Below are 23,171 nucleotides of genomic sequence, written 5' to 3'. Positions count from 1 at the left end.
AGGTAGACCTAGTGTGTAATTAAGCACTTCTTAAAAGCACTTAGAGTCTTCTGAGTAAGGAGTGTTCCGATAAGCGCAAGAGTGTGGTTTCCCAATCCATTATTTTATGTTTGATTTATTTACCTTTTTTGCTTTTTCATCTCACTTTCTGCAATTTTCCCATGCGATGACCGTGCCGTTATGTGAACAGAGGTCTGGATGTCTGGCAGAGCAGTGAGCACTGTTTCTGACTCTCTTTCAGATGCAAGTATGGACATAATAGCCTATGATGATTACTCCAGTCCACCGCTTCAGAGATATTGAAAGGACACCTGAATACCTCCAGCCGGAAAAGTGTGTTCCACCTCCTAGCCGCGCTTCCCTGGGAACAATGTGGTTTATTCGAGATGGCTGTGGTATTGCATGTGCTGTCGTTACCTGGATGCTGGTGTTCTATGCCGACTTTGTAGTCCTTCTTGTCATGCTAGTTCCATCGAGAGATTATGTTTATAGTGTCATCAATGGCACACTGTTCAACACCTTGGCTTTCCTCGCTTTGGCTTCACATTTTCGTGCTATGCTGACAGATCCAGTAAGTATCCACCTCTCTCCGTGTGTCTCGGAAAGAAACAGGCGGTGTTTTTCTTGTCTGCTAGATGTTGGGTAACTCAGTTGCCGAGTGAGTGGCAGATTTAAATAACTTTTGTGTGTCAGCCTGCTGAGTGAGGCTGCTGATATGGTATGCTAATTTTTCGTCCCACTCAAGTCGGATGCAAAGTCAGGGACCCAGCGTTAGATTCCTGGTGTGTGAGCAGCTCCTCTTTCTGCACTGGGAAGGAGAGTGTTTCTCTCCAATGCTGTTTTCTCCCCAGTGGCAGATCTTGTGTTTGTGGCTTGTTGTGTCTTGACAAATAGGAAAGCTGGAAAAGCTGGTTTTGGTTGTCTGCCTTGGCAAGTATTGCTTCAGCAGAATAGAGCAGAATATGTGTTGTTTTGAAAAGCTGTGTTACCATGTCTCATTCTACTGATTTTGTTGAGTGTATTGGACGATGCTGAAATAAATACGGTCTGAGCATGAGATGGCAGTACTTAGGCAAGTTGGGGAGCATCAGAGCTGTGAGATCCCTTTGTATGTATCCTTAGGACATTGCTTTGAGAGATCAGATCTGCTGCTCTCTCATCTTTCAGTTTGCGACAAGGTAAAGTTTAGCACCATGATGCTAATTCTGAATGGCCTGTGATGGTTTATTTTCCTTAATAACCTCTGGACAGTAGACTCAGTTCAAAACCCCATCTTCACTAGTTAGTGGAAGGAAAGGCAAGCTTAGACTTCTCCTTCCTCACAAATGTTCTTGCTGCTGTTGGGAGTGGTGGTGTGCCTCTGATAACTCTGTCCCTTCCAAATGTTATTTCCCCCTTGAAACCTTGTTAGGTGATGTTGAGACTTCAGTACAATTGTTGTTTCTTATATTGTAGCTCTTCCAGAAGCCCCAGCACTGCAGAAATGGCTTGATTTGGGGTATTCTCACAATTTGTGGTAAAGACTGTTGGATTGCATGCTACTGCTGCTGGGCAGAAGTGTAAGCAGTACTTCAGCCTCTGAAACTTCTGGACTTGAGAATGGAGGGTTGCAGCAGTTTGTTAGATAGTTTGTATCCTAAGGATGGTTGTTAATTATTGTATGTTGTGTGATTTTTATGCTTAGGGACCTAACTTTGCAGAGTTAGCAAGTTTTGTTTCTTGTGAAACAAAAGCTGTATTTTGAAATGGGCTAGTTGGAGCAGTGTTGGAGAAGCAGATACGATTTCTGTTGAGAGTAATTGGGAAAAGATATGTTAATTCCTTGTGTGAGGTGGGATTTATGTATGTGGATGGAGAGCCAGTGGGATTTTGTTTCATTTTTATAATGAGGAATTCAGCTAAATAAAATGCAGGATGGAAGATACAGAGAAGGGATGCACTAACATCTGGCAGAAAGTGAGTCTGGGATTAAGGAAGCTTCTAGGACATGGGGAACTAGAGGCATATGTAGGATGAGAATGAAACAAAAAGCACTGCTGAGGCAAACAAGAAGAATTCTTATTATAAATAAATTAACAACTCAGTTCTTCACAATTGATAGCGGGTGTCTGCATTTCAGTGGGTCCTTCTAAAAACTTCTTCCAGTGGATCCTTGCTAAAAACATTCCTAAAGTTTTGAGCTTTGCTGCATACTGAAGAGAGAGAACATGAGTTGTAGCAATTTTGTGGAAATTGGTTTGGTAATTTTTAAATTAGTCAGGCCTGTTGGGTGGTTTTTGTGGGGAAAAAGCCCCCAAAGATTGCTTTAAAAAGTCTCACACTACCGGTTTGATGTGCAGTTCTCTCACTCATGTATCACTCCTGTTTATTGCTCTTAGGAGGTTGTATAGATGTATTGAAAGGTGACTCTTCCATCAGAAATCTATTGAAATATTGCATCTCTGTTTTTATTTCAATTTAAAAAGCCTTAAATTCACAGAAGTAAATTGTGCCAATGTACTAGCAGTGTTTTCATACACCATCTTTCATGGTGCTCTTTTTTTTTTTTAGCAGGGGGGGTTTCTTTGGTTTGTTTGTTGTTTTGTTGGTTTTTTTGGGGTTTTTTTTTGTGAGCAAGTTTTTGTCCCTATAAAAACTGTAAACTCATGAACTTGGGCTCCTGTAGCAGCAATATGTTATCTATTTAAAGATATACTTTGAAGTGGAAATTGCACAGCTGAGAATTTTTTACCTGGTCTTATTCAGGTGTGACAATTCGTAGTGTTCACTGTTTGAATGTTAACCCCCAATTTAAATAGCAAATACACAGTGGAAGCATAACTATAAATACATGAGTTATTTACCAGCAACTCTTAATGTACACAATAATACTTCTGAAGAAGCTGCTTCTACTGGCATAAAACATCTGCAGTTTTCTGTGTGTTAGGAAACACTGGCATGATAAATTTGTTGATGTGCAAAGAGGGATGAGGATTCTTAAATATTTTAAGGTTACTGTAGGACTACAAAAGACTAATTGCTTAAGTGGAGGTTTATTGATTTAAAAAAAAAAAAAAACAACAAGAGCCCCACCAAAATTATGTGTAAGTATGTGGTTCCATATTTTAAGACCACATTTAAATTTCTTTTCTGAATCTTCTTGCTCTTCTTAAAACTCTGTTCTGTTGATCTTAGGAAAACTTTTATTTCTTTTTCTTTCTGCCCCTCCCATAGTTTTAAGTCATCCTGTTCTTAGCAGCCACAAAGTGCACAAGTTAATCTCCTGGTTTGGTTTTTTTTTTTTTTTCCTGCAGGGTGCTGTACCCAAAGGTAATGCCACAAAAGAGTTCATCGAGAGTTTACAGCTAAAGCCAGGACAGGTGGTTTACAAGTGCCCAAAGTGTTGTAGCATCAAACCTGACAGAGCACATCACTGCAGGTAAAGTCTGTTCTGAGGAGGGCTGTCGCATCAAGACCTCAAGAATTATTCACCATTGTGCCTTGTTATAGCAGTCTGACACTGCAGTGGGTCAGTTGAGGGATTGGCATGCAAATTCTGTTGCCAATAGTACCAGACACATTTAAGCTTCTCACAAGAAATCTCATACCTTTTCTGACAAATGTTCATATATAGGAGGCCAGGGCTACTTTGTGCAAAGTGAGAAACACTTGCAATTTTTGAGTGCTGCCTTGGTTCCAGACTTCTAACTGACATTCCATAAATTTTCATGTAAACATGACTTGAAAAGAGACATTCTATACCAAAATGCATAGAAATCCATAAAACGTCTCCCAAAGGGTCAGTGTCTTTTCCATTTTTGTTTTTATCCACAAACCCATTTGTCAAACTATGTATTCTATTTAGAAGTGGTATTTAAGTTAAAACTGAAGTGCAGGTAACCGTATATGTATTTTTAAGAGTTCAGACTTCCACATTTTCATTGAGTGCTGTGACTTTGTTTTTGTGCTGTGTGATAGATCAGTATGCCTACTGATCTGTCATGTCCTTTCTTTTTCTGGTAGGATAAACTTCCCGGAAGACAGTAACTGGTAGTGAGCTTTTTAGTACTAAAGGCAGTGAGCAAAAAAATAACTACTTCCTAAAATTCTCTTCTGCTTTTAAAGCAAGCGAACCTGCTTTCCAGTAAGTAGTTAATAAGTTTGCACTGGTGTCACTTCCTTACCTACTCAAAAACCAATACATACAGAGAGAGCTCGCATCTGGGCTAGTGCTGATTCGTGCAGTGGTCTTGTGGGGAGGGAAATATGTGCTAATGAGCTGAGCAAACTTGTCCTGCTATTTGCTTTTTTTTATATTTGTTTTCAGAGCTTCAGTTTGCAGATGTTTTTATTTTTTGTTGGCTTTCGTTATTTTTTAAATTTTAATGAAAATCGGGAGTTGGTTATTCAGCAGGAGCAATGTGGTCATGCCTATCACTTATTAATGCTACTGTAAAATCCCCTCTGACAGCTTTTCAATTATGAATGAAACTTCGCATCTAAAATGCTGTCTTGGTGATGACTCACAGTGTAAATGAAAAGGACTGACTCTGGCTAAACACAAAACCTTGTCGCTGTGGTCCTTTTTTCTGTCCTTTAAGATAAGGTTTTAGACATTAAGATTTGGGAAGGTGATCCACTCACCACTGATGCTATTGAGAATCTTCAGTCAGACAGTTCTTTTTTGTGGCCTAGGAGATTTATTAGACTTTAAGACACCAAGGTTGAATGTATGCATCAGCAGGAGATCCTGCTAGCTGTGTGCCAGAGGGACCAGGGTGTTTTTGATGGATGTGCTATTTAGTGAGTCCCCTGTGCCCACTAAACTAGTCCTGCCAGCATTTGGAAGCTGGGTGGTTGAATGGGGGAAGTGTCTGACTATGGGCAATCCCTGCTCCCTGTAGTGTTTAGTTGTGGTTTCTGTGTTTCCTTTTCCACCAGCTAGCTTCCTGTTCTCCCTGTCATCCAACTGTTTTTGGTACGTGTACATGGAATAAAACTCCCCTCCCAGTCTCCTCTCCTGCCTCTTTCACATCTGTGCCATGGCTGTTTCAGGTTGTCCCTCTGGGGAAGTAGGAGCACTTGGAGGGTTGGTTGGGTACTGCCCTCTCCCGAGCCCAAGGGAAGGGTGTGCACACCTGCACACAGGGAGGCATCCTCCTCCTTCACCATCTTCCTCACCTTACCCCTTCCTTTTTTTTAATCACAATGAGAGATACTTGTCTTACAAAGTACATTAGCTGGCAGATAAATTGCTTTTACTGTGCCTGCTGATTTTAGACCCCATGTAGCTCCAAATAATTTTAAGCTGCTTGTTCTGGCAAAAGGTGGCTTTTTCTTGTTTCCCACTGGACATGGGCTGACAGATAGTACGGCACCCATGTTTGCCTGAGGAGAAGGAGCTCCTGATGTGCTTGCCTGGACTTTCATTTAGGATCAGGCCTATAGCAACTCATTTGTTTTTCAGGCATAGCCCATATCCTTGGGGATTATCCCCTTCCACCAATTAAAGTGAGTGAAAGGCTGTTCTGACAGAGATTTTCTATTATTTATCATACATGCTGATAAGAACATATTTATGTTTTTGTTTGAGTTTCCCTTAAGTGTTTGGGTGTTGAAGTTTATTATTTATATTGAGGCCAAGATGCTTTTTGTTATAAGAAGAAAAATAAAATTAGCAGAGCACTTAGTCCTTTCTGTTTAATTGCTGCCAGAATTGTTCTGGAATGGCTCTTTCCTTTCTGGGTCTATTGTTTGTTTGCTTTGGGGTTTTGTGTTTTTTCATATTTGATTTCTGTGCTTGTTTGTACAATGTGGTATCAGGAGACTGACTGGCTTTCGTCTCCTATCATATGAGAAAGCAGCAGAGAAAAAGGCTTCCTTTATTATGTGTGTTGAAGCAGTCACTGACTAAGCAAGAGAATGATGTTCAGAGTAATATATAAAGTAATAACGTTTTAATTATTTGACTTCCAGCCACAATTTGCACATTGGCAAGAATTTGAATTTTGATTTCATTAGTCTGGTTTTGTGAAGTACTTTAACATCTAATTTCACCTTGAATGTCTATTGTGGTACCATCTTCCTGACTGACTGCCACAGCTATTTTCTGCTTGATGTCAAGAATCTTTCCTAATGCCTTATTTGATTGCAAGTTCCTGCTACCAGCAAATGTTGGCAAATAAACCTGAGTTTGTTGTTAGCAACTCTGAGAAGTATCTTTATTCATTACTACCTTTTGTATATTTGTGATTTATGTTTAGTTTTAATCTGTGGACGTTTTTACAGGCCAAATAGATTAAAACTAAAAAAAATCACAGATTTTTTTTTCCATCTGTCTGAATGTATTGTTCAAACCATGTTTTGGAAAGAACCATTGGTGTGTGGCATTAATTTTTGCAATGGTGGTTTGGTATTGTATGATTCATTTTGAACAGGCTTAGTCAAGTAAGCAAACCACAAATATAAATATGGTGGCAAGTAAATTCTTTTATGTTCAGATTTGGCCTTTGGTTCTTTAGCTGAAATTCTTTGTCCCCCAAATCCCTGTAAAATCCTGTGTTCTTGGAATGAAAAGTGCTGTTAACGAAGACCTGTGTTCTTTCAGTGTTTGCAAGAGGTGCATTCGGAAAATGGACCATCACTGCCCGTGGGTCAATAACTGTGTGGGAGAGAATAACCAGAAGTACTTTGTACTGTTTACAGTAAGTATTTCACAGGTGATGATTGAGGTTGTCCAGTGGGAAGTGCTGAAATGTAGTGCCTAGTCTGGTGAAGCAGCTCCCAGGGCTGGTGTTCTCTTCCTTCGTGTTTTGGAAGAACTTTATGGGGACCTGCTGTGGGCTTCTGTTTCACTAATTAGGAAACACCTCCCCCCCCACCATCCATCCACAGCAATAGGAAGAGGCATCACAGGAAGCATTTGTCAGGGGTTTTTGAGGTTTGCATTGATGGTTGTTCAGCACCTATTTTGTAATGTGAGTAGTGTATTGTGGTGCTGAGCTCTTTGAGGGAGGGGCCATCCTTTTACATCAAACACTGGCTGGTAGGATCCCAGGCCATATGTAGGGTTCCTAAACATTATAGTTGTACAAGTATCTGTGTGGGATCATGTAATAAGAGCTGTTGCCACATCTCAAAGAAGGAGTGGGAAGTCTGCATCCCCTTGGATAAGAATTATCCACCTTTTAATTGCAAGTGGTTTATTTTTGTACTTGAAAACCATGGAGGTGCTTGACTTTTTGTACTATATCTGTAGCATCATGAGTAAGAAAACAGGAGTACAAACTTGAACAGTGGATATTTCTGGAAGGTTTGAAAAGTGTTTCATCAAAGTGAACTGCAAATATCCCGTGGGAGTAGTGTGAACATTACAAGGCTGAGTCTCAGTGATGCTCTGTTTTATTAATAAATCTTCTGAGACATCTGTAGGTTTGAGGAAGTATGTTCTCATATTACCAAGCAGAAAGGAGGAGATTTTCCGTTAAATGACAGGCCTAGTGTTCTATGGTGGGGTTTGCAAAGATGTGGATTACAGAACAAAATGAATCCTATTTCTTTCCTATGAGCAAACAGGTTTTTTTTAAACCTTGAGAAGTGAGCTAGGTGTTCTAGTCCTCTCAAAAGGATTTCAGTTACTATTAGAACTTGATATCCACTTTCTAGCAGACTGTATTTAAGACTTAATCTGGTTGAGAGAAACAAAATAAGGGTTGCTGGTTTTGTTATTGAATATTCTTTTTAATACATGAGGAAGTGAAAGAGCAGCAACATGCTCAACTTGCAAGGAAAACCAGAATGCTCCACTATTGCCTTTTATTGCTTCCAGAGGTGTTTCTTGTTACAAAATCTCACTTCTGCTATACTCCTATCTTTGTCAGAGTTTGTAGGTTCAGAAGAGTAACTTTTTTACCCCTTAGTAAATTATAATCTATGTGTGACATTGCACATAGCTTTTGTTCTAACTTTTTGTTACATACAGTTTTTCTTACAAAGCTAAGACCTCGTTTAAACCAAAAATTATTAAGTATGAAGTATTAAGGCATGAGAGAAACTTTCTATGCTAGTGCCTGCCTCAGAGAAAGTACTTCTAAAAAAAAATAAAGTAATTTTTCTGACCCTCATACTGGAAAACAAAGTGCATTTTCTGGTTAAAAGAAAATGACTGTTGTTTCTCTGGGAAACTGTCGTGCTGTCAAGAGCAAGGATGTAGGCTTTGGCAACTGGATACCTTGATCAGTGTTACTGTTCTCTGAAGGTTGTGCAGTGCTGAGCTGAGCTAAGGGCAGTGAGCTGTGTGGAAGGCCACTCTGGGACACAGGAGGCTGGGCTTTGGATTCAGCTGCTGTTGGATTCAGCACCTGCCTTGCGTTCACTCAGAGCTGTTCAAAGGAGAGAATGAGTCTATGTAGTCATGCTGTTTGCCAGCTTCACAGTGCTTTTTCAGGGGAGATGGGAGAGCTTGATAGTTTTTGGAGTTGTTTTGTGGTTTGGTTTTATTTTGAAATCTTAGCACTGTGCTTTTAAATAAAGTGTTGGGAAGATAAAGCATTTTGGTCTTTGAACTCACTTGATACCTGTATTACATCCTTCATTTTTCAGATGTATATAGCACTGATTTCCCTGCATGCCCTAATCATGGTGGGATTTCACTTCTTGTACTGCTTTGAAGAAGACTGGACAAGTGAGTATAAACAAAATACCTTATTAAAATAACAGATTATCCTTTGAATAAGAACTTAAAATGCAGTTGGCTTATTTCAGAAGAACGTTACCAACGTTCTGCTATGCTATCTCTATTTTTTAATTTTTTTTGTCTTTTTAATGATCATTCCTAGGACTTCATAATTCTTTTTGAGCTGCTGGAATCTCTGTCCTGAAAAGTCCTCTTTTAACTTACACCTGATAGTGCCTAGGAAAAAGCTGATATGTAAAGACACCTAAGGAATATGTGTGCAATAACCTACTGTTGGCATGAACACAGCACTAATTTCCTGAATGCTAGCAAAAGATAAGAAGAATGTGTATGCTTTTTTTAAAAGGGTACTGTGAATCATTCTTGCAAGACTGCCAGGAAAACATGCTGCTCGTATCCAAAAATCCACCCTTGCAAGAACAAACAATTCTTTTCCTCAGAAAAACATAAACCAAACAAACCAAAACCAGAGCCCAAGCAGCTCAAAAAAGTGAAACCAAAAACCTCAGCATTCACTCTGAAGTAGTCAGTGAGTACATTTTCACAAAGTCAGTCTGTGTATGTTCCTAAAACCACAAATGGATATGGGAAACCCTTAATGTAATGCTGAGTTGAACAGCAAGGTATCAAAGAACGTGTGTGCACGTGTGTACTGCCTGTGAGTTTTTTTGGAAAAAGAGGAGGGTTTTTTTCCCTTGGGATTGCAGTAGTAGTCTCAATATCATGACTGGTTTTAGATCATAGTACTGCAGAGGATACACATGTGAATTGAATTTGAAAAGGTTGTTCTGCACTTCAAAACTTTGTAAAACAGCTGCCAGCAGTCACTGAGAACATCTGCATTTGACTGCAGTGGCCAGGGCCATAAAGGAAGGATACATTAAAAGATATATCCCTTATGTCCTTTCTCAGAGCCTGTTTCTGTGGGGAAAGCACTTCCCTACCTGTCCCAGGTTTAGGTGGCAGAGCAAAGCTGTTAGGAGATGGATGTGCTGTTCCAGCTGCCTTGTGTTTGTGCAGATTGTGTTAGTTCCTGATTATCTGTTTAAGTCTAAGATCTCATTAGAAAAATACAGGCTTTTGGTGAGAGTCTTAGATTTTGGAAAAATCTGGAGATGTTCTGGCACTTACAGCACTCAACTGTAACTTTGCAGCACTCAACTATGACTTTGGCCCTATAACATTAATTTCTTCTGCTCCTCCTTTCTAATTACCTTCTTGGGTTTCTTTTTTCAGCTCTTGCTTGAGGTTGCACTGTTGAGTATGAGGAAGAATAGGAACTTGGTTTAATCTGACCTTCTTTTAGTTACAGCTTAGAACAGTTATGAAAGGAAGCACACCCTGGTTTTATGTTGGTGCTACATATGCTCATGTCCTGACTGCCAGCTTGAGATTTTTAATGGACTTATCACTGTGGAAAATCTGTTAAGTCTAAGATTTAAGAAAGAACCTCCATGTGAAATGGAGGAGAATGGCATCCTAGTTGGTATGCTGGGGAAACACCAAAGTGGAAAAGAAAGTCGCAATCTTGAAGTGTTGCAGGGGTTTTGGTGGGCTTTTTCACTTTTTTTGAAATTTGAGGGAGTGATCATTTTATGGTTGAATGTCAGAGCTTCCCTGTGTATCTTTCTGGGAATGTTGTTCATATAATTAATTGATAGTTTGGGTATGGGAAATTCATGGCTTAGTGGGTGTTTTGCAGCAGCTGCATTACTTGGTGTCTATCCTTCCAACTCCATTGTTTTGTCTTCACAGAATGTAGTTCCTTCTCTCCACCAACTACAGTGATTCTACTCATCCTCTTGTGTTTTGAAGCTCTCCTATTTCTCATCTTCACCTCAGTTATGTTTGGGACCCAAGTACACTCCATCTGCACTGATGAAACGGTGGGTGTCTCACTCTCTCCTTTACCCTGTCTCTCACCATTTGTAGAAACAGTGTCTACAGGGCTACAGGGTTTTGCCTCATGGCACAGGGAGACCCATGTACCCTCTGAGGAGAGATGCAGTGTAATAAAGCTGAGCTAGCACAGTGCTGGATTTTGCTCTCTGAGGGTTCCTGTGGGACACAGTACCCTGTGTATTGGCTGGAGTGCTGTGTTGACAGTAGCTCCCATGAGGTAGGCATAGGTAGCTGGGGTTACTCTGTAGAGAGTATTTGTCCCTGTGGATTGGAGAACCTTTCTCCTTTAATGAAGTGCTTTTACATCAGTATTGTCTGAAATTCAGCTGTGTGTCCTGGTTGTCACTATTCACAGATTTATGTGCTGGAAAGGCTGGAAAGCCAAGATGAGAAGTTGGGGGAGGAACACACACGCACACTTCTTTTAGGCTAGAAGATTTTCCAGCCTTAGCTACCTGTTCAGCAGTTCAAACACTCTTGCCAGAAGGAAAAAGAAAAGGGAATGGAGTAGGCTCATGGAAACTGCTGGATACAGTCTGCTGCAAATCCACCAAGCCATCTCTGATTTGAAGATGGCATAGTAGAGATGATATAGTAATATTGCAGTCCTAAATCCATGTATTGCTCACTTCTGCAAAGATGGAGCTGGTGACTCCTGGGGGTGTTGCCACACTTGTGAATACTTGCACTCTTCACCAAGCATGCTCAGGTAATTGAATTAACCAGAGTGGCTGGAGAGACGTGATAGTCTTAAAAGAGGGACAGCTCTTCTTTCCTCCCCTGCCTCCTTTAGGTTTCTTTCTCCTTGTTTGCCCATGGCCAGTTGAAGCTAGAGTAGATGTTTTTGCTGCTGTCAGAGAGCTGTGACTGGCATTATATGCTGTACAAGCCCATTGTTCTGAGCCTTTGTTTGCAGTGCTTTCCTTAATGCTTGGCTTCTGCAAGAGGCTGATGTTCCACCTGTGTGTGTTCAGAGGAAGACTTCACTGTGCTTTCTGATGGGGAGAGCCCCAGGAAGAAGTACAGAGTGGTACAGATCCTGCTGAGCTTGTGTTCAGCAGAAAGTGTGTAAATTGGCAATGCTGCCTGTGAAATCATCATTTGAATTTCTCTATCTTTGGAACCTGTCAAGAATTTTTAGAAACTGCTTCCTACAGCTGGGCACCCAAATAAGTCCCCAGATTTTCCCTTCCAGTGTAGTTCTGGGGACTCGTAGATGTTAAAGGAACAATGCCACATTCTAAAATAAAGGAATGAAATATGGTCTCCCCCACTGGGTTGTGGGTTTTTATTTTTGGGTGTTTTTTTAATATGTACCAGTAAGGATTCTGCTCTATGGAATGTCTCATTGTTGGTTTGCTAGCATTGAGCTAGCTGTATGAAAGCAATCTGTTTTGAGCAGAGGAATATTTCCAGGTGAAGTGCTTCTTGGTGTGCTCTCTTACAGTGTTCTAATTTGCATTTTAGAGACAGGGCCGTATGTTGCCCTTTTTTCACCTTTCTCTTCCAGTCACTGGGAGACTTCATTCCTCAATTTGAGTGTGCTGTCCTGCCAGGATGGTTCCTCTCTGCCTGAAGGGACCCAGAACCCTGGCATTTTGCTGTTGTCTCTGGAGGTGACATTACCAGGGACCAGCACAACTCCTGCAGCTGCCCCATGTTCTGTTCATCAGAGCTCCCAACGTCAGTGATGTGAGGCACACAGATGTATTGCATTGCATTTCTGTGTAGCATGGGAGACACATGTAGGTCAGGAGGAACCTTGCCTTGCAAAAGTTGCAGAGTCAAGGAACTGGGTGATCTGCCAGCTGCTGCTGCCCGTGGGAGAGTGATGCTCTCCAGTGACTGCTCTTACTCATTGGGCTTCTATAGCAAGCATAAATGGCTTTCCTGAAAGACTAAATTCACTTCCTGGGCTTCAGACACAATATGGGTTTTTATTTTCTTTTTAATGTTTAACTAGTGAATGTTTCAGCTGATTGCTTGACAGCTTATTTTTGTTCTGCCTCTAACCTTTACTAAACAATGCCAATGATTTCTTCAAATCAGTATCTTATTTAACCCTCTCTCCCTGCTGTCAGCCCATGCATGTTTTAGCAGTGATTCTAATGACACATGAAGAGGCACCAGGTAGACTCAGCTACACTGAGCCATGGGCACTTCCTGAACTTGCTTGGTGAATCTGAGAGCATTACAGAGATTATCTTTGGGTTTGTGGGGTTTTTGGTCCTTTTTTTTTTTTTTTTGTTTTTGTCTGCAAGCTTGTAATGGTTTCTTCTAAAACTTTTCCATCTGGTTAGCACATAATGCATTCAGCCATTAAAGCACATACTTTTTGTTTGGTTTTAAGTGGTGGGGTTTTTTTTATTGACATCAGAGGCAATTGGATGGCAGAGCTTAAAATGGTTCTGAAGTATGTAGGTCTGAAGAAAATGGAAGCAAATTTTATTTCCAAGGAACAGTTTCTAGCTTTAGTATTTTTTAATATAAAGCAGAGAGAAGAAAAGGAAAGGCAGTACAGATGCATTTGTATTTTCTTACTCTGTCCTTCGGATGAGGGGTAACTGAGAGGAGACCTTTCCCCGAATCCAGAGCTACAAAACCTGAGTATTTGACTGAAAATGTCATATTTCTGTTTTCAGGGAATAGAACAGTTGAAAAAGGAAGAGAGAAGATGGGCTAAAAAAACAAAATGGATGAACATGAAAGCAGTATTTGGCCATCCGTTCTCTATAGCATGGCTTAGCCCATTCGCAACACCAGACCAAGGAAAAGCAGACCCATACCAATATGTGGTCTGAGGAATTCCTGACCAGCATTTCCACTAAAATAGAAACATATTACAGCACTACTGTTACAAATTTTCCATGAATGTTTAAAACAAAAAGCAAAATGAACTTTTTTATGTCTATTAAATGGCTGATAATTGCAGAGGAAAAAAAAACCCTGTGTTCCACCATTTTAGATAATTCTATATCTCTGGCTGAAACTGCTGCTTTTTTTTTTTTTTCCCTTTTTCTTTTTTTTTCCTTTTTTATCACATTAACTTTACTGGCATTTGTTTCTCTTTGCTTTCTGTATGGCATAACTAATGTGAAGGGAATCCTCTCTTCTCTGTTATGACCCACCTCTTCTGAGTAAATTCTCATGCTGTCTCCTGACTGTGATGAGCTCTGTGGATGACCTGTGAGTGCCAACAGCCCTACACAGACACCTTTGGACTTCCTGAAGGAGCACATTGCTCTTTCATAAGTGAACTTGAACAGGGGAGCAGCACCTTCATGTACCAAAAGGTGCAAGACCAGAAGGCAGCACAGCAAGTGAGCCAATTGACCTGGTGATCACAAACAGTTAAAGTACTTCAAAGTTGCCAAACCAATTCTCACTCCACCCTCCTTTTTCCTTCCAGCCACAGAACTGATTCCATCTTTCTGGCATTATTTTATCTGTTCCCTCCCTTGTGTGCAGGAAATTGTTGCCCCTGTAGGATAACTGTGGCAGATTTAGAAGACTCTTTGGATTATTACATGCCTTACACTTCCAGGAAAGAAAGAAAGCTAATTTTCAAGTGTTTAGAATAGCAGAATCATGTTTTTTGATGTGTGTTTGTCTTGGTAAATGACTTGTTAGAGCAATGCCTGCAAAACAGTGTTAAAGTGAAAAACTGACATGAATGCCCAGATTACTATAAAGACTAATATTGATGGGATGTGTAAATGTTCCAGGGTGGTTGATTCTATATTGTTAGCTTTGCCCTGGTTTAGAGCTTTGTAAATCTTTTCTCCTGTTTATGCATACATGTGTATGTGTGTAAGCACACGCACATATATGTGTAAGGGTTTGAAATTGGGAAATATTTATGGTAAGGAGCATGCATGATGTTATGAACTGTGTGGTGATGAAAAGTGGGAGGGACAGAATGCATTCCAAAAACAGGTAGAGCTAAACCATTAATAATTCCAACTGTTAATGTTAATTACAACATCTTGTGTTCAGGCAGGAATTTTATTTATATTTTTGATTCACAGCTCCCATGGGCTCATTAAATGAATTGCAAACAGAGGAAATACACAAATCAGCTGCATCTGTGACTTCCAAGGAATCTTTTCTTTCCTTGGCTTAAAATATTTTTTTGGAAACTGACCTGCTTAGACTGCTTCAAAGCCACGGGGGAAGGGAGGGAAATCAGGGAAGGAGAAATTTAATGGATGTCTCATTTTGGAAGTAATGTGAATGCTGCATCTTTTCAATCTGTTAATGCTTCCATATGGAAAACAAATGCAATAAAACTTTTCCAAAAACTTGTTTGCTGTTCTTTCTTTCTTTCTTTGTTCCAAATCTTGGGAAAAATCTGTAATGGTTTTCTGAACTTTCACTTCTGTATGCAAGCAGGCAGAAGCATGTAAAAGTTAATTAACTTGTGTGTTCAACTTCTAAGTTGAAAAGTGAGTTAATTGATAATATACTGATCTGTTAATCAGTGGTTTATTTCAGCAGCTGGGAGAAGCTGTAACTCTGGTTTGAGTATGTGATGGTGTTTCTCAGAGAATGCTCCCTTAATGGTTAAGCTGGATCTTGGGCCGTGGTCAGTCCAGCCAGTGAGACATGTGCAGGTGATAATTTGAACTGGCAGAGAATCTGGCCCTAAAGCTGCCTTGATGCAAAATCAGAATATATTGAAGGGAGAGGCTTTAGTCACCTAGGCAATTAACTAATGAATGCATCTCTCTGTAGTTCACTGCTTCAAAAATTGTTTTGATCACAAATTTTACGTTCCAGTTTGGGCTTACTTTAATTACCCTTATTGACTATGTGTTCTGGAGGGAGATTAATTATATTGTTCTGGCCTTTTGACCATTGTGGAAAAATGTGCAACTACTGTGTTTTTCTTGTTTCAAACCAGATGCAGATTGTTAAACAGCATTATATAGTACTGAGATCAAGCCGTGTGTTTTGTCTTTTAAATGAGGCACCATCACAGAAATGCCACTGTCCTGTGTGTGGTGATAACCTGGGCCTTCGGGTTTTCTTGTGCTGTACGACTTTGTTTGATGCAATTTGAATGGTACTAAAAGTAAGTCAGTATTAGTATGAGAAAGGCAGACTTACTGGTTTGCTGATGGGAAGTATTTTCTTGGTCAGGACTACCTGATTTCAGGTGCTGGTTCTGTTTTAGTGTGGCCAAGAGAAATTGAAGGACAAACTCAATCAGAGCACTTCTGTTTTAAAAAACTAAGTGGTGCTCCGTGCAGAAATGTGTGAAGGAGCTGCTGTAAAAGAATTTCTGCCTTAATCATGATTTTCTAATGGCAATGCTTCCTGTGTCTTCTCCTTAACCATCAATTTGTCTCAATGCTTGTCTTTTTGGTTTGCTCTTTCCTTTCACATCTTAAAAGTGCATTGAAAGACGTTAATGCATTTCTTCTAACATTCAAGAGCTGTCCTACAGATTGCTTCTGGGTCAGACCATGCAGCCCACCATCCTCCTCTGGCACTGGGCAGGAGGAGATACCAAGGGCACTAATTGAAGAAATGGGTATTATTCTACAGCGTCACAGTGGTCACAGGTCAACTTGTCTAACTGTCCCCATGTTTGCGATGTTGTGCCTTTTACTTAAAGAGGAATGTCCAGTATCTTATATTTCTCACTGTATGTCTTTTCAGTATTGGTTCAAAATTATGTAATTTGAAACAGGGAAAGATGATGCTTTCTAAGCAATTTTTTTTAATTAAGTGGAATAGCTGCATGATGGGAAAGAGAAAGAGGTGTTGGTTTAATTCAATATACAAAATTCTCACTTTGTAAAATAATGGTGAGAGATTTATGTAAATATATTTCTTTTTAAAAAGTTTAATTAAATAGTAGTTAAATGTCTTCAACAGCTGTGCATTCCTTCCCTCACCCTTAGATTCTTTTTAAGGCATAACCTCATGCCCTACTGACCATGTGGCCAGCAGCCAAAATTAGATCAAGATACAATTATAAAACTTCTGTTTATTTTGAATACATGCTGTGAAGGATTAGTGAGGTCAGGTTGGGAGAGAGAAAGTATGCCCCTGGCTGTTCTGATGAACTACTCCCTAATTGGCATTAGCATAACCTCAGCCTGACCTTGCCTTGGTTAGCAGCTGCTGATAGGAGCAGGTGAGCAGTGTTTTTTGGGGGAAGGGAATGAGGGGTTGCTGCCCAGAAATGTTCCAAATTTGTATTCCCAGTCTAGATGGCAGCAGGGATTGAAGCGGATTACACAAATGACTGCGGGCAGGGTTGAAGCTTGTGCTCTCAGGGAAGGGTTTAAATGCCTGATGTCTGTCTCTCCTCCTGCTCTGTGCTGCTTGTTTTCCTTCTTTCCAGATGCTCACACAGTAAGTGCTCCAGCCGTGCTCCAGCCAGTTTGTTACTAACACACAAGGAAACCTCTGCAGTTGGCTAAGGAACAGCGCACAGCCAAAGGTGCTCTCCTGCTTTAGGCTGCCAGAGCTTCTGCCCCCTGGCTGCACAGCCACTGGGTGCTGGAAATGCAGTATCCTGGAGGAAAAGCTCATGGTAGTGCTAGAACACTTTGCCAAGGGTCTGCTGTGCACAAACTCTGCTCCTCTCCATCTTGCCCAGCAGGGAGGTAAGGTCAGGTCCTGGCTGTGGCACACAAATTGTGCCATCCCAAGGCACCAGAGGCTGCAGGGGATTCTCCCTAGAGCACTTGAAATGGTACATTTGCAAGCTTGGGAGCAGGGTGAGGTGCCACAGGCCTGTGTTTAGCATTCTAAATCCTTCAGGGCCTGATTTTTTCCCAAATTACAGCCCTGAGGAATTCCGATTTGGTATTGCGTCGTTCCTTTCTGCACGTTGACTGCTGAGTTTCTCTTAAGTCAGCACCAGAAACGGGGCATGAATGAAGGAATGAAGTTCAGAAAAGCTTTGCACGCAGCGCTTTGGTTTATGGTGTGCTTTCTCCTGGGTCTGCTCTGCTGACTCAACGTTACTGCAAACTGAGCTGCTGCTGTTGTCTTATTTGTGAGGCTGACAACTAGTGCAGCTGTGGTGCTGCTGAGCTGCTGTGTGTATTCCTTTCCCCTCACTGCAAAGCTCTGAATGTTTTGTGTGTTGTCAAGAAAAATCTGTAGAATTAGAATGTGAGAAGTGTACTGTTCTTCTAGCTCTTCTAAAACTGTTCTTTCTTACAGTTTTAACCCAATTTGCACTTTTTTTTTCCTTCCCTTGAGTTTCTCAAAACTTGGATCCCAGTATTCTTGCTTCTCTAAGAACAGACTTTCTGTATATCATCACAAGTGGATCATACACAGCTGCAGATCTGACTCCTCTCTTACATGATACAGAAGCTGGGCATAAAAAAATCGTGCCCTATTTCACACAGTGGTAGCCTTAAAAAAATCATTAAGAAAATAAATCTTAGTTCCCTATTTCTATGGGGAGAAGCCTATCAGGAAAAAAATATCCCTGCCCAAATTTGATGGATCTGTTTATTAAGTGCAATCAAAATGTTTGCTTTACTAAAAGTGACATTCTTGGAGGGAGGATGAATCAGAATATTGACTGACCAAGGCTCCAGTCCCATTTTGAAGCCTCCACAATAACCTGTACAGATTTTCTCAACTCCCAGCAGGTTATCTGGCTTGCATTGTGATTTGTCTTTGACAATTTGGTAAATCGAAGTTGTGTTCTTAAATATTTGCTCTTAACTGGCACAGAGTGAACTTCTAGTGACTAGCCTAGGTGTGGCAGTGGTAAAATCCTGATTGCTGGGAAAAGGTGCAGTATTTTGGCTGTGTCTGAACTATTGCAAAACAATGCCCAAACAAGGTGAAACTCTTAAGTTGTAACTGTATTTTGTCACTCCTTGGAAGGATTTGAAAAGCTGTGTGAGAAGAGGTCCATGTTTCCCAAAACACTGGCTTTTCAGAAGCCATCCCTGTACCCTAAAAATCAACTGATTCCAAAATACGTCAGCAAGATTCAGACTGTCCATGAATTAGATCTGATGTGAGGGTTTTGCTGTTAAATGTGGAGATGAAACTCTCAGTAATGCAGAGTGTCTGTCTTCATACAGACACAGACACAGTTCCCCATTAGTTCACTCAAACTGGAATAGCATCAACCTAGCTATAGGTAGGCAGTTCTGCATGTGCTACAGTGCTTGGTGCTCCAACACCTGCTGTAGGCGTGAGATGACCATAAACTCTTCTCTTCTTGCAGGGTATTGAGCGACTCAAAAACCAAAAGCCAACGTGGGAGAAGATCAGCGGCTGGGAAGGAATGAAGCTGGCATTTGGAGGTGCCTTCTCCCTGGGTTGGTTCAACCCTTTCTCAAACCTGAACTGCGAGAGCCCAGCGCCTGCTGAAGCAGCTCCTGCGTCTGAAATAATGACCCAAGAAGAAATTGAGCAGTTTCTGGCTCGAGATGTTGCCATCCAAATGTTGCGTGAATAAGCAAAGCGTTCTTCTCCTCCAGGAGAAGCTTTCAGGTGGTTTTTTTTTTTTTTAATAATTACTTGTGCTGGAGATTTAAGAGTTGTTTGTTAACATACTTTCTGGTGCGTTAAAAAATTCAGGAGTATTGGTCTGGAGCAGACGCTACAGCACTAGCAGAAGCAATGCAAATCTCCAGAGAGAGCTTCATAAGTGATGGGGTTCATAAGCTCCTTTCAGACCTGTGTCAGCTGCTTTATTGGTCTTTTCTTACATGGCATTTAAGGACAGTTTATAATTGTCAGATAGATTGGTTCCAGTTCCCAGAAATGTGCCATCCTAGGGAGTCTGGCTAATCTTTTGTTCTTACAGCCCTTTGGAAGACTAAATGTGTGATGGCAAGATTAGCCAGCTCTGAAGGTTTTCTGGAAAATGCATCCTCTTTAACCCATCCCATGCCATGCGTGCTGCTTGTGGGTTACGAATGTTGCTAATGCACTGGTCTTAGCAGAGGTGGGATGCAGGGCTATGGATGAGCTCACCCTGGGTGTGATTTCTTTGGGCTCTGAAATATCTCCAGGAGTTAATTTTTACCTTCTGTGCTTGTGAGAGTGCCCAGGACTGGTGGTGCTTGTCAGAGGTGGTGGTGGGCTTGTGATGGAGCTGGCGGGAGCATTGACCCATGGCCAGAGCAGCCAAGAAGGAGCAAGTGTTGGCTGGGATGCTGAGCTGCTGGTGCTGGTGGGGGGAAGCTTTTCCCCAGGGCTGTGGTTCATGTAAGATGTGTGGAGTGGGAGCTGCCTGGCTGAGCTCTGCAGCCCAGGGAGCAGGGAAGCAGTCTAGGCCAGGTCCCAGGGCTATTTTTGTATTTTTGCAGTGAAAGAGAGGGTGATGTGAGCACCCTGTGATGGAGGTACTACCTCTCTGTTTGACTTGTCTAATTTAGATGTTTCTCTTTCCTTGGTAGCTAGAGTTGGTGGAGAATTAGTAGAGCCTCCTAATCTAACTGTGTCTAACATTGTACGTGCCATTACTCCAGGTTTCCTTTCACTGATTTTGCAGCCAGTCCCTGGGGAATGCTGGTGACCCTGTAGAAGGAACACCTGTCACTCAAAGAGGGCACCACTGCAGGAGGCAGTAGTTGCAGCAAAGTCCTGCAGAGGTGTTGCCAGCTGCTGCATTCAGATGCACTGAAAACACTTGGCATCCTCCAGATGTCAGGCTAGTTTTAATTTAGACTGTTCTTCATTTGTGTTTTTGTTCCTCTTCTGTCATATCCCTTAGATTAATTGTCATTAAATTTGCAGGAGTCTAGAAATATGCTACTGGTTTCCCTCCACAGAACATGCTTGCTTTTATCTCCCCCTCCCCTTAACCTGAACCAAAGATAACTGCTTCCTCTCAAAAGGAAGAGAAAGGAGTTTTTGGGATGAAAGCATGGTATTGTGAAAGACCTATATGAAGTCTTTATTATTTATAGGAGTAATATCAAATGGAATTTGTGCAAGATTTTTTTAATGTTTATTTTTAACCCCTTGGAAAGCATCTTTATGTGCATTGATTGTGTGACATTCAGGGCTGCTGTGGAGGGATGAGATTCTCTCCTGGCCTTGTCCTCTGCCACAGCAATCCTTTTATCTGGCAAAGTAGTGGGAACAAATAGAGTGCCTTGGCTGTTAAGAGCACAGCTTCACCAAAATCCAGGAGGTATTTCTGAATAGTTGTCCCATTCCCTGTTCCCTCTGGACGTCTCTTCGTCAGTGAAAAACAGATCTACAGAACATCATTAGGAATTGCATATTTATAACCTTTGGGTTAAAGGGAAACACCACCCATTTGAAGGGAAATGAGATCTCCTCTCATGTCATTTAGTCATGAGGTCTTGAGTGTCTTTGCCCTGTGCAGCAGGGTGCTGAGGGAAGAAGCTCCTCCTCTGCACTAGCCTATGTTCCTCCCTGTCAGCATCCCACAGGAGAGGGATGTCAGGGACATACACAGGTCTGTAAGGGATTTCCTTAGGCAGGAATGGCCATGTTGAAAGGGAAGAGTGCCCTTTTTAGCTCATGTTTTCTAATTTTGCCCTGCTGCTCCACTTCTGCATCCAGGTAACACCCCTGCCTCTGGTGGTGTGTCTGCAGTGGGAATGGTGCTACAGGGAGGAACTAGTCCATGGCTGAAAATCACCTTGAGGCAGGCATATGGGGATGTCAGCTTGGGAGAGAACCCGTGTTCCAGCGTTGCTTCTCAGGACAGGGACCCTACTCTGGGACATGGCTTTGGGTAGGCATGGATGGAGGCAGCCAAATTTCTCCTCCACCTTCAAACCTGGTTCTCTTCATCATGAGAACATTTGTCATTTGTTCTGTTTCCCACCTCTCCTGTTGTTCCTCAGGTGCTGGCATTTTTGGGTTTGTTTTTTTTTTTAATAGGGGAAACAGAAAAGCAGTGTGAAGAGGAGGGTAAGAGCCAGAGCAGTCATCTCCTCTCCTCCAGTTACAATCTGAATGAGACAGGGACGTGTCCCTGGGCCTTACACAGAGCATGGACAGCCAGCTCCAGCTGTGGTGCCCTCAAGACATGGCAGGGTGACTTCCTCTGCCTAGGAAATCAGTTCTGGTGTTTCTTGGCTGTCAGTCTCCCTTGGCCTCTCCCAAAGTCCCAGTACCCCCTGGTGTATCTCCTTCTTGTCTCAATGTAGTATGACAGCTGTCAGAAATCACAAGTCTTCACAAGTTGGAAAAATCTTTTATCCACAGCTTTTGTATAAACCTTCTTCTTTAAGGATTGACTGGTAACTTGAGACCAAACATGATTTACATGGAATTGAAGCTAAGCTCACTGTTTACCTTCCCTTCCCTCTGTACACTTCTTGCCCTTTGTTAGGGGATGCCTTCATGTTCAGACCATGCTGCTGTGGTCCTGGCTGGCTCACCAGGTCCCAGGAAAGACATCCTGGAGAGCCTGCTTTTAGTGCCCTGAATTTATGGGGCTAGGGAGAATGCTCCCCCTGCACTGCTCAGTGGGACATGGTCTGCTGAAGATCCCATCACTGCTCTGACATGAGGTGTTAATATGTGGTGGACAGAGCTGTGGCATATGTGGAAAATGTTCTCGTACTTCTCACCTGGTGTCTTCCACAGCAGGTTTTCTATGCAAATAGGGAATTTACATCTCATGAAAAAATGCATTTTTTGCTGTTTGTAACTCCTTTTGTGCCTTTGGTCACTGCTGTACTTTTTAAAGAACTAATACTTCATCTGCCAAGCACCACCTGCTCCTCCCTGCTCTGCGGACGTGATGTGCATGGACCATGCACCTGCTCTGCCTCTGGAGAGGAGCTGCCACTCCCTGCTGTGCCACCACAGGAGGTGGCCTTTTGGGGACCCTGTGATGCTGTGGAGTGACACAACACTGGGCAGAGGGGCAGCAGGGGTCTGGGCAGCCTTGACCCCCTTCTGTGGCCTGGCAGCCACATGCATGCTTGTCTGGGAGTTCCCCAAATCTTTGAAATGCAGAAGAGTGGTTAAAACCTTTTGGCCTTTTAATGTCCTTTTTTTCCCTCTTCCCTTTTTATGGGCTGGCACATTACCAGATGTAGTCACTATTTCTTTTTTCCGCTCCACTGCCTTAATGCTTGAGCATTTGCCTTTTAAATAAACAGATAAATTACTCCCTGTACTACTGTGTGACCTGATTTCCTCTTTACTTTGGAAATGCTGTCAAACCCACTGCCACTCTGCTGCTGGCCATGCTGGGACAAGGAAATCCCTTGCTAAAGGTGGGCTCAGGAGTTGCTGGGGTGTGCAGTGCAGAGGTGGACTCCAGCTGTGCACAGCTGTTGTCTTTTCCAGTGTGATTATAGCTGGAAGAGCTCCAGGTGTACACTGCCATCGAGGTTCTTCCTGTAGTCCAGCAGCGTTCAGGGTGGAAGGGGAAGAATAGAGGTTGTACATTTCTAGGGGAGTACTAGTAATGAATGCTGCTGGAGATGGCAAAAAATGCCTCTTCCAAAAATGCCTGAAAACCCCCAAAAGAAGTGGGATAGGAAGATGTACGAAAAATGGTGTTTGGGGAGAATGTGCTGGGTTTGCTCTTTCTGAACTCTAAAGTCAAGGAAAGGCATGTGCTGGTACATTCCCCAGATGGTCAGCTGGGAGGAGAGGGAAT

The 23,171-nt window shown here is 41.9% G+C and overlaps 1 protein-coding gene across 4 annotated transcripts in view; it reads left to right on the top strand.

Moving 5' to 3' along the window:
- ZDHHC3 (zDHHC palmitoyltransferase 3) overlaps positions 1-22,682 on the top strand; it is a 33,997-nt gene extending 11,315 nt beyond the window's left edge. For 3 of the 4 annotated variants that reach the window (XM_054631112.2, XM_054631117.2, XM_077178128.1), the window contains exons 2-7: positions 242-571; positions 3,294-3,418; positions 6,587-6,683; positions 8,581-8,662; positions 10,430-10,560; positions 18,792-22,682. In XM_054631112.2, the coding sequence (XP_054487087.1) occupies positions 266-571; positions 3,294-3,418; positions 6,587-6,683; positions 8,581-8,662; positions 10,430-10,560; positions 18,792-19,025 (975 nt within the window). In that variant the 5' untranslated portion in view covers positions 242-265 and the 3' untranslated portion in view covers positions 19,026-22,682. Of the gene's footprint in view, positions 1-241; positions 572-3,293; positions 3,419-6,586; positions 6,684-8,580; positions 8,663-10,429; positions 10,561-13,218; positions 14,881-18,791 lie in introns of those variants that run through there. The other variant, XM_054631134.2, reaches the window with a different exon arrangement.
- Positions 22,683-23,171: the final 489 nt, after the last annotated feature.

Source organism: Agelaius phoeniceus, chromosome 1 (assembly GCF_051311805.1).
Source record: "Agelaius phoeniceus isolate bAgePho1 chromosome 1, bAgePho1.hap1, whole genome shotgun sequence".
Classification (NCBI taxonomy): domain Eukaryota; kingdom Metazoa; phylum Chordata; class Aves; order Passeriformes; family Icteridae; genus Agelaius; species Agelaius phoeniceus.
Note: the sequence above shows the minus strand (reverse complement) of the source record. Positions and strands in the feature narration are given on the sequence as shown.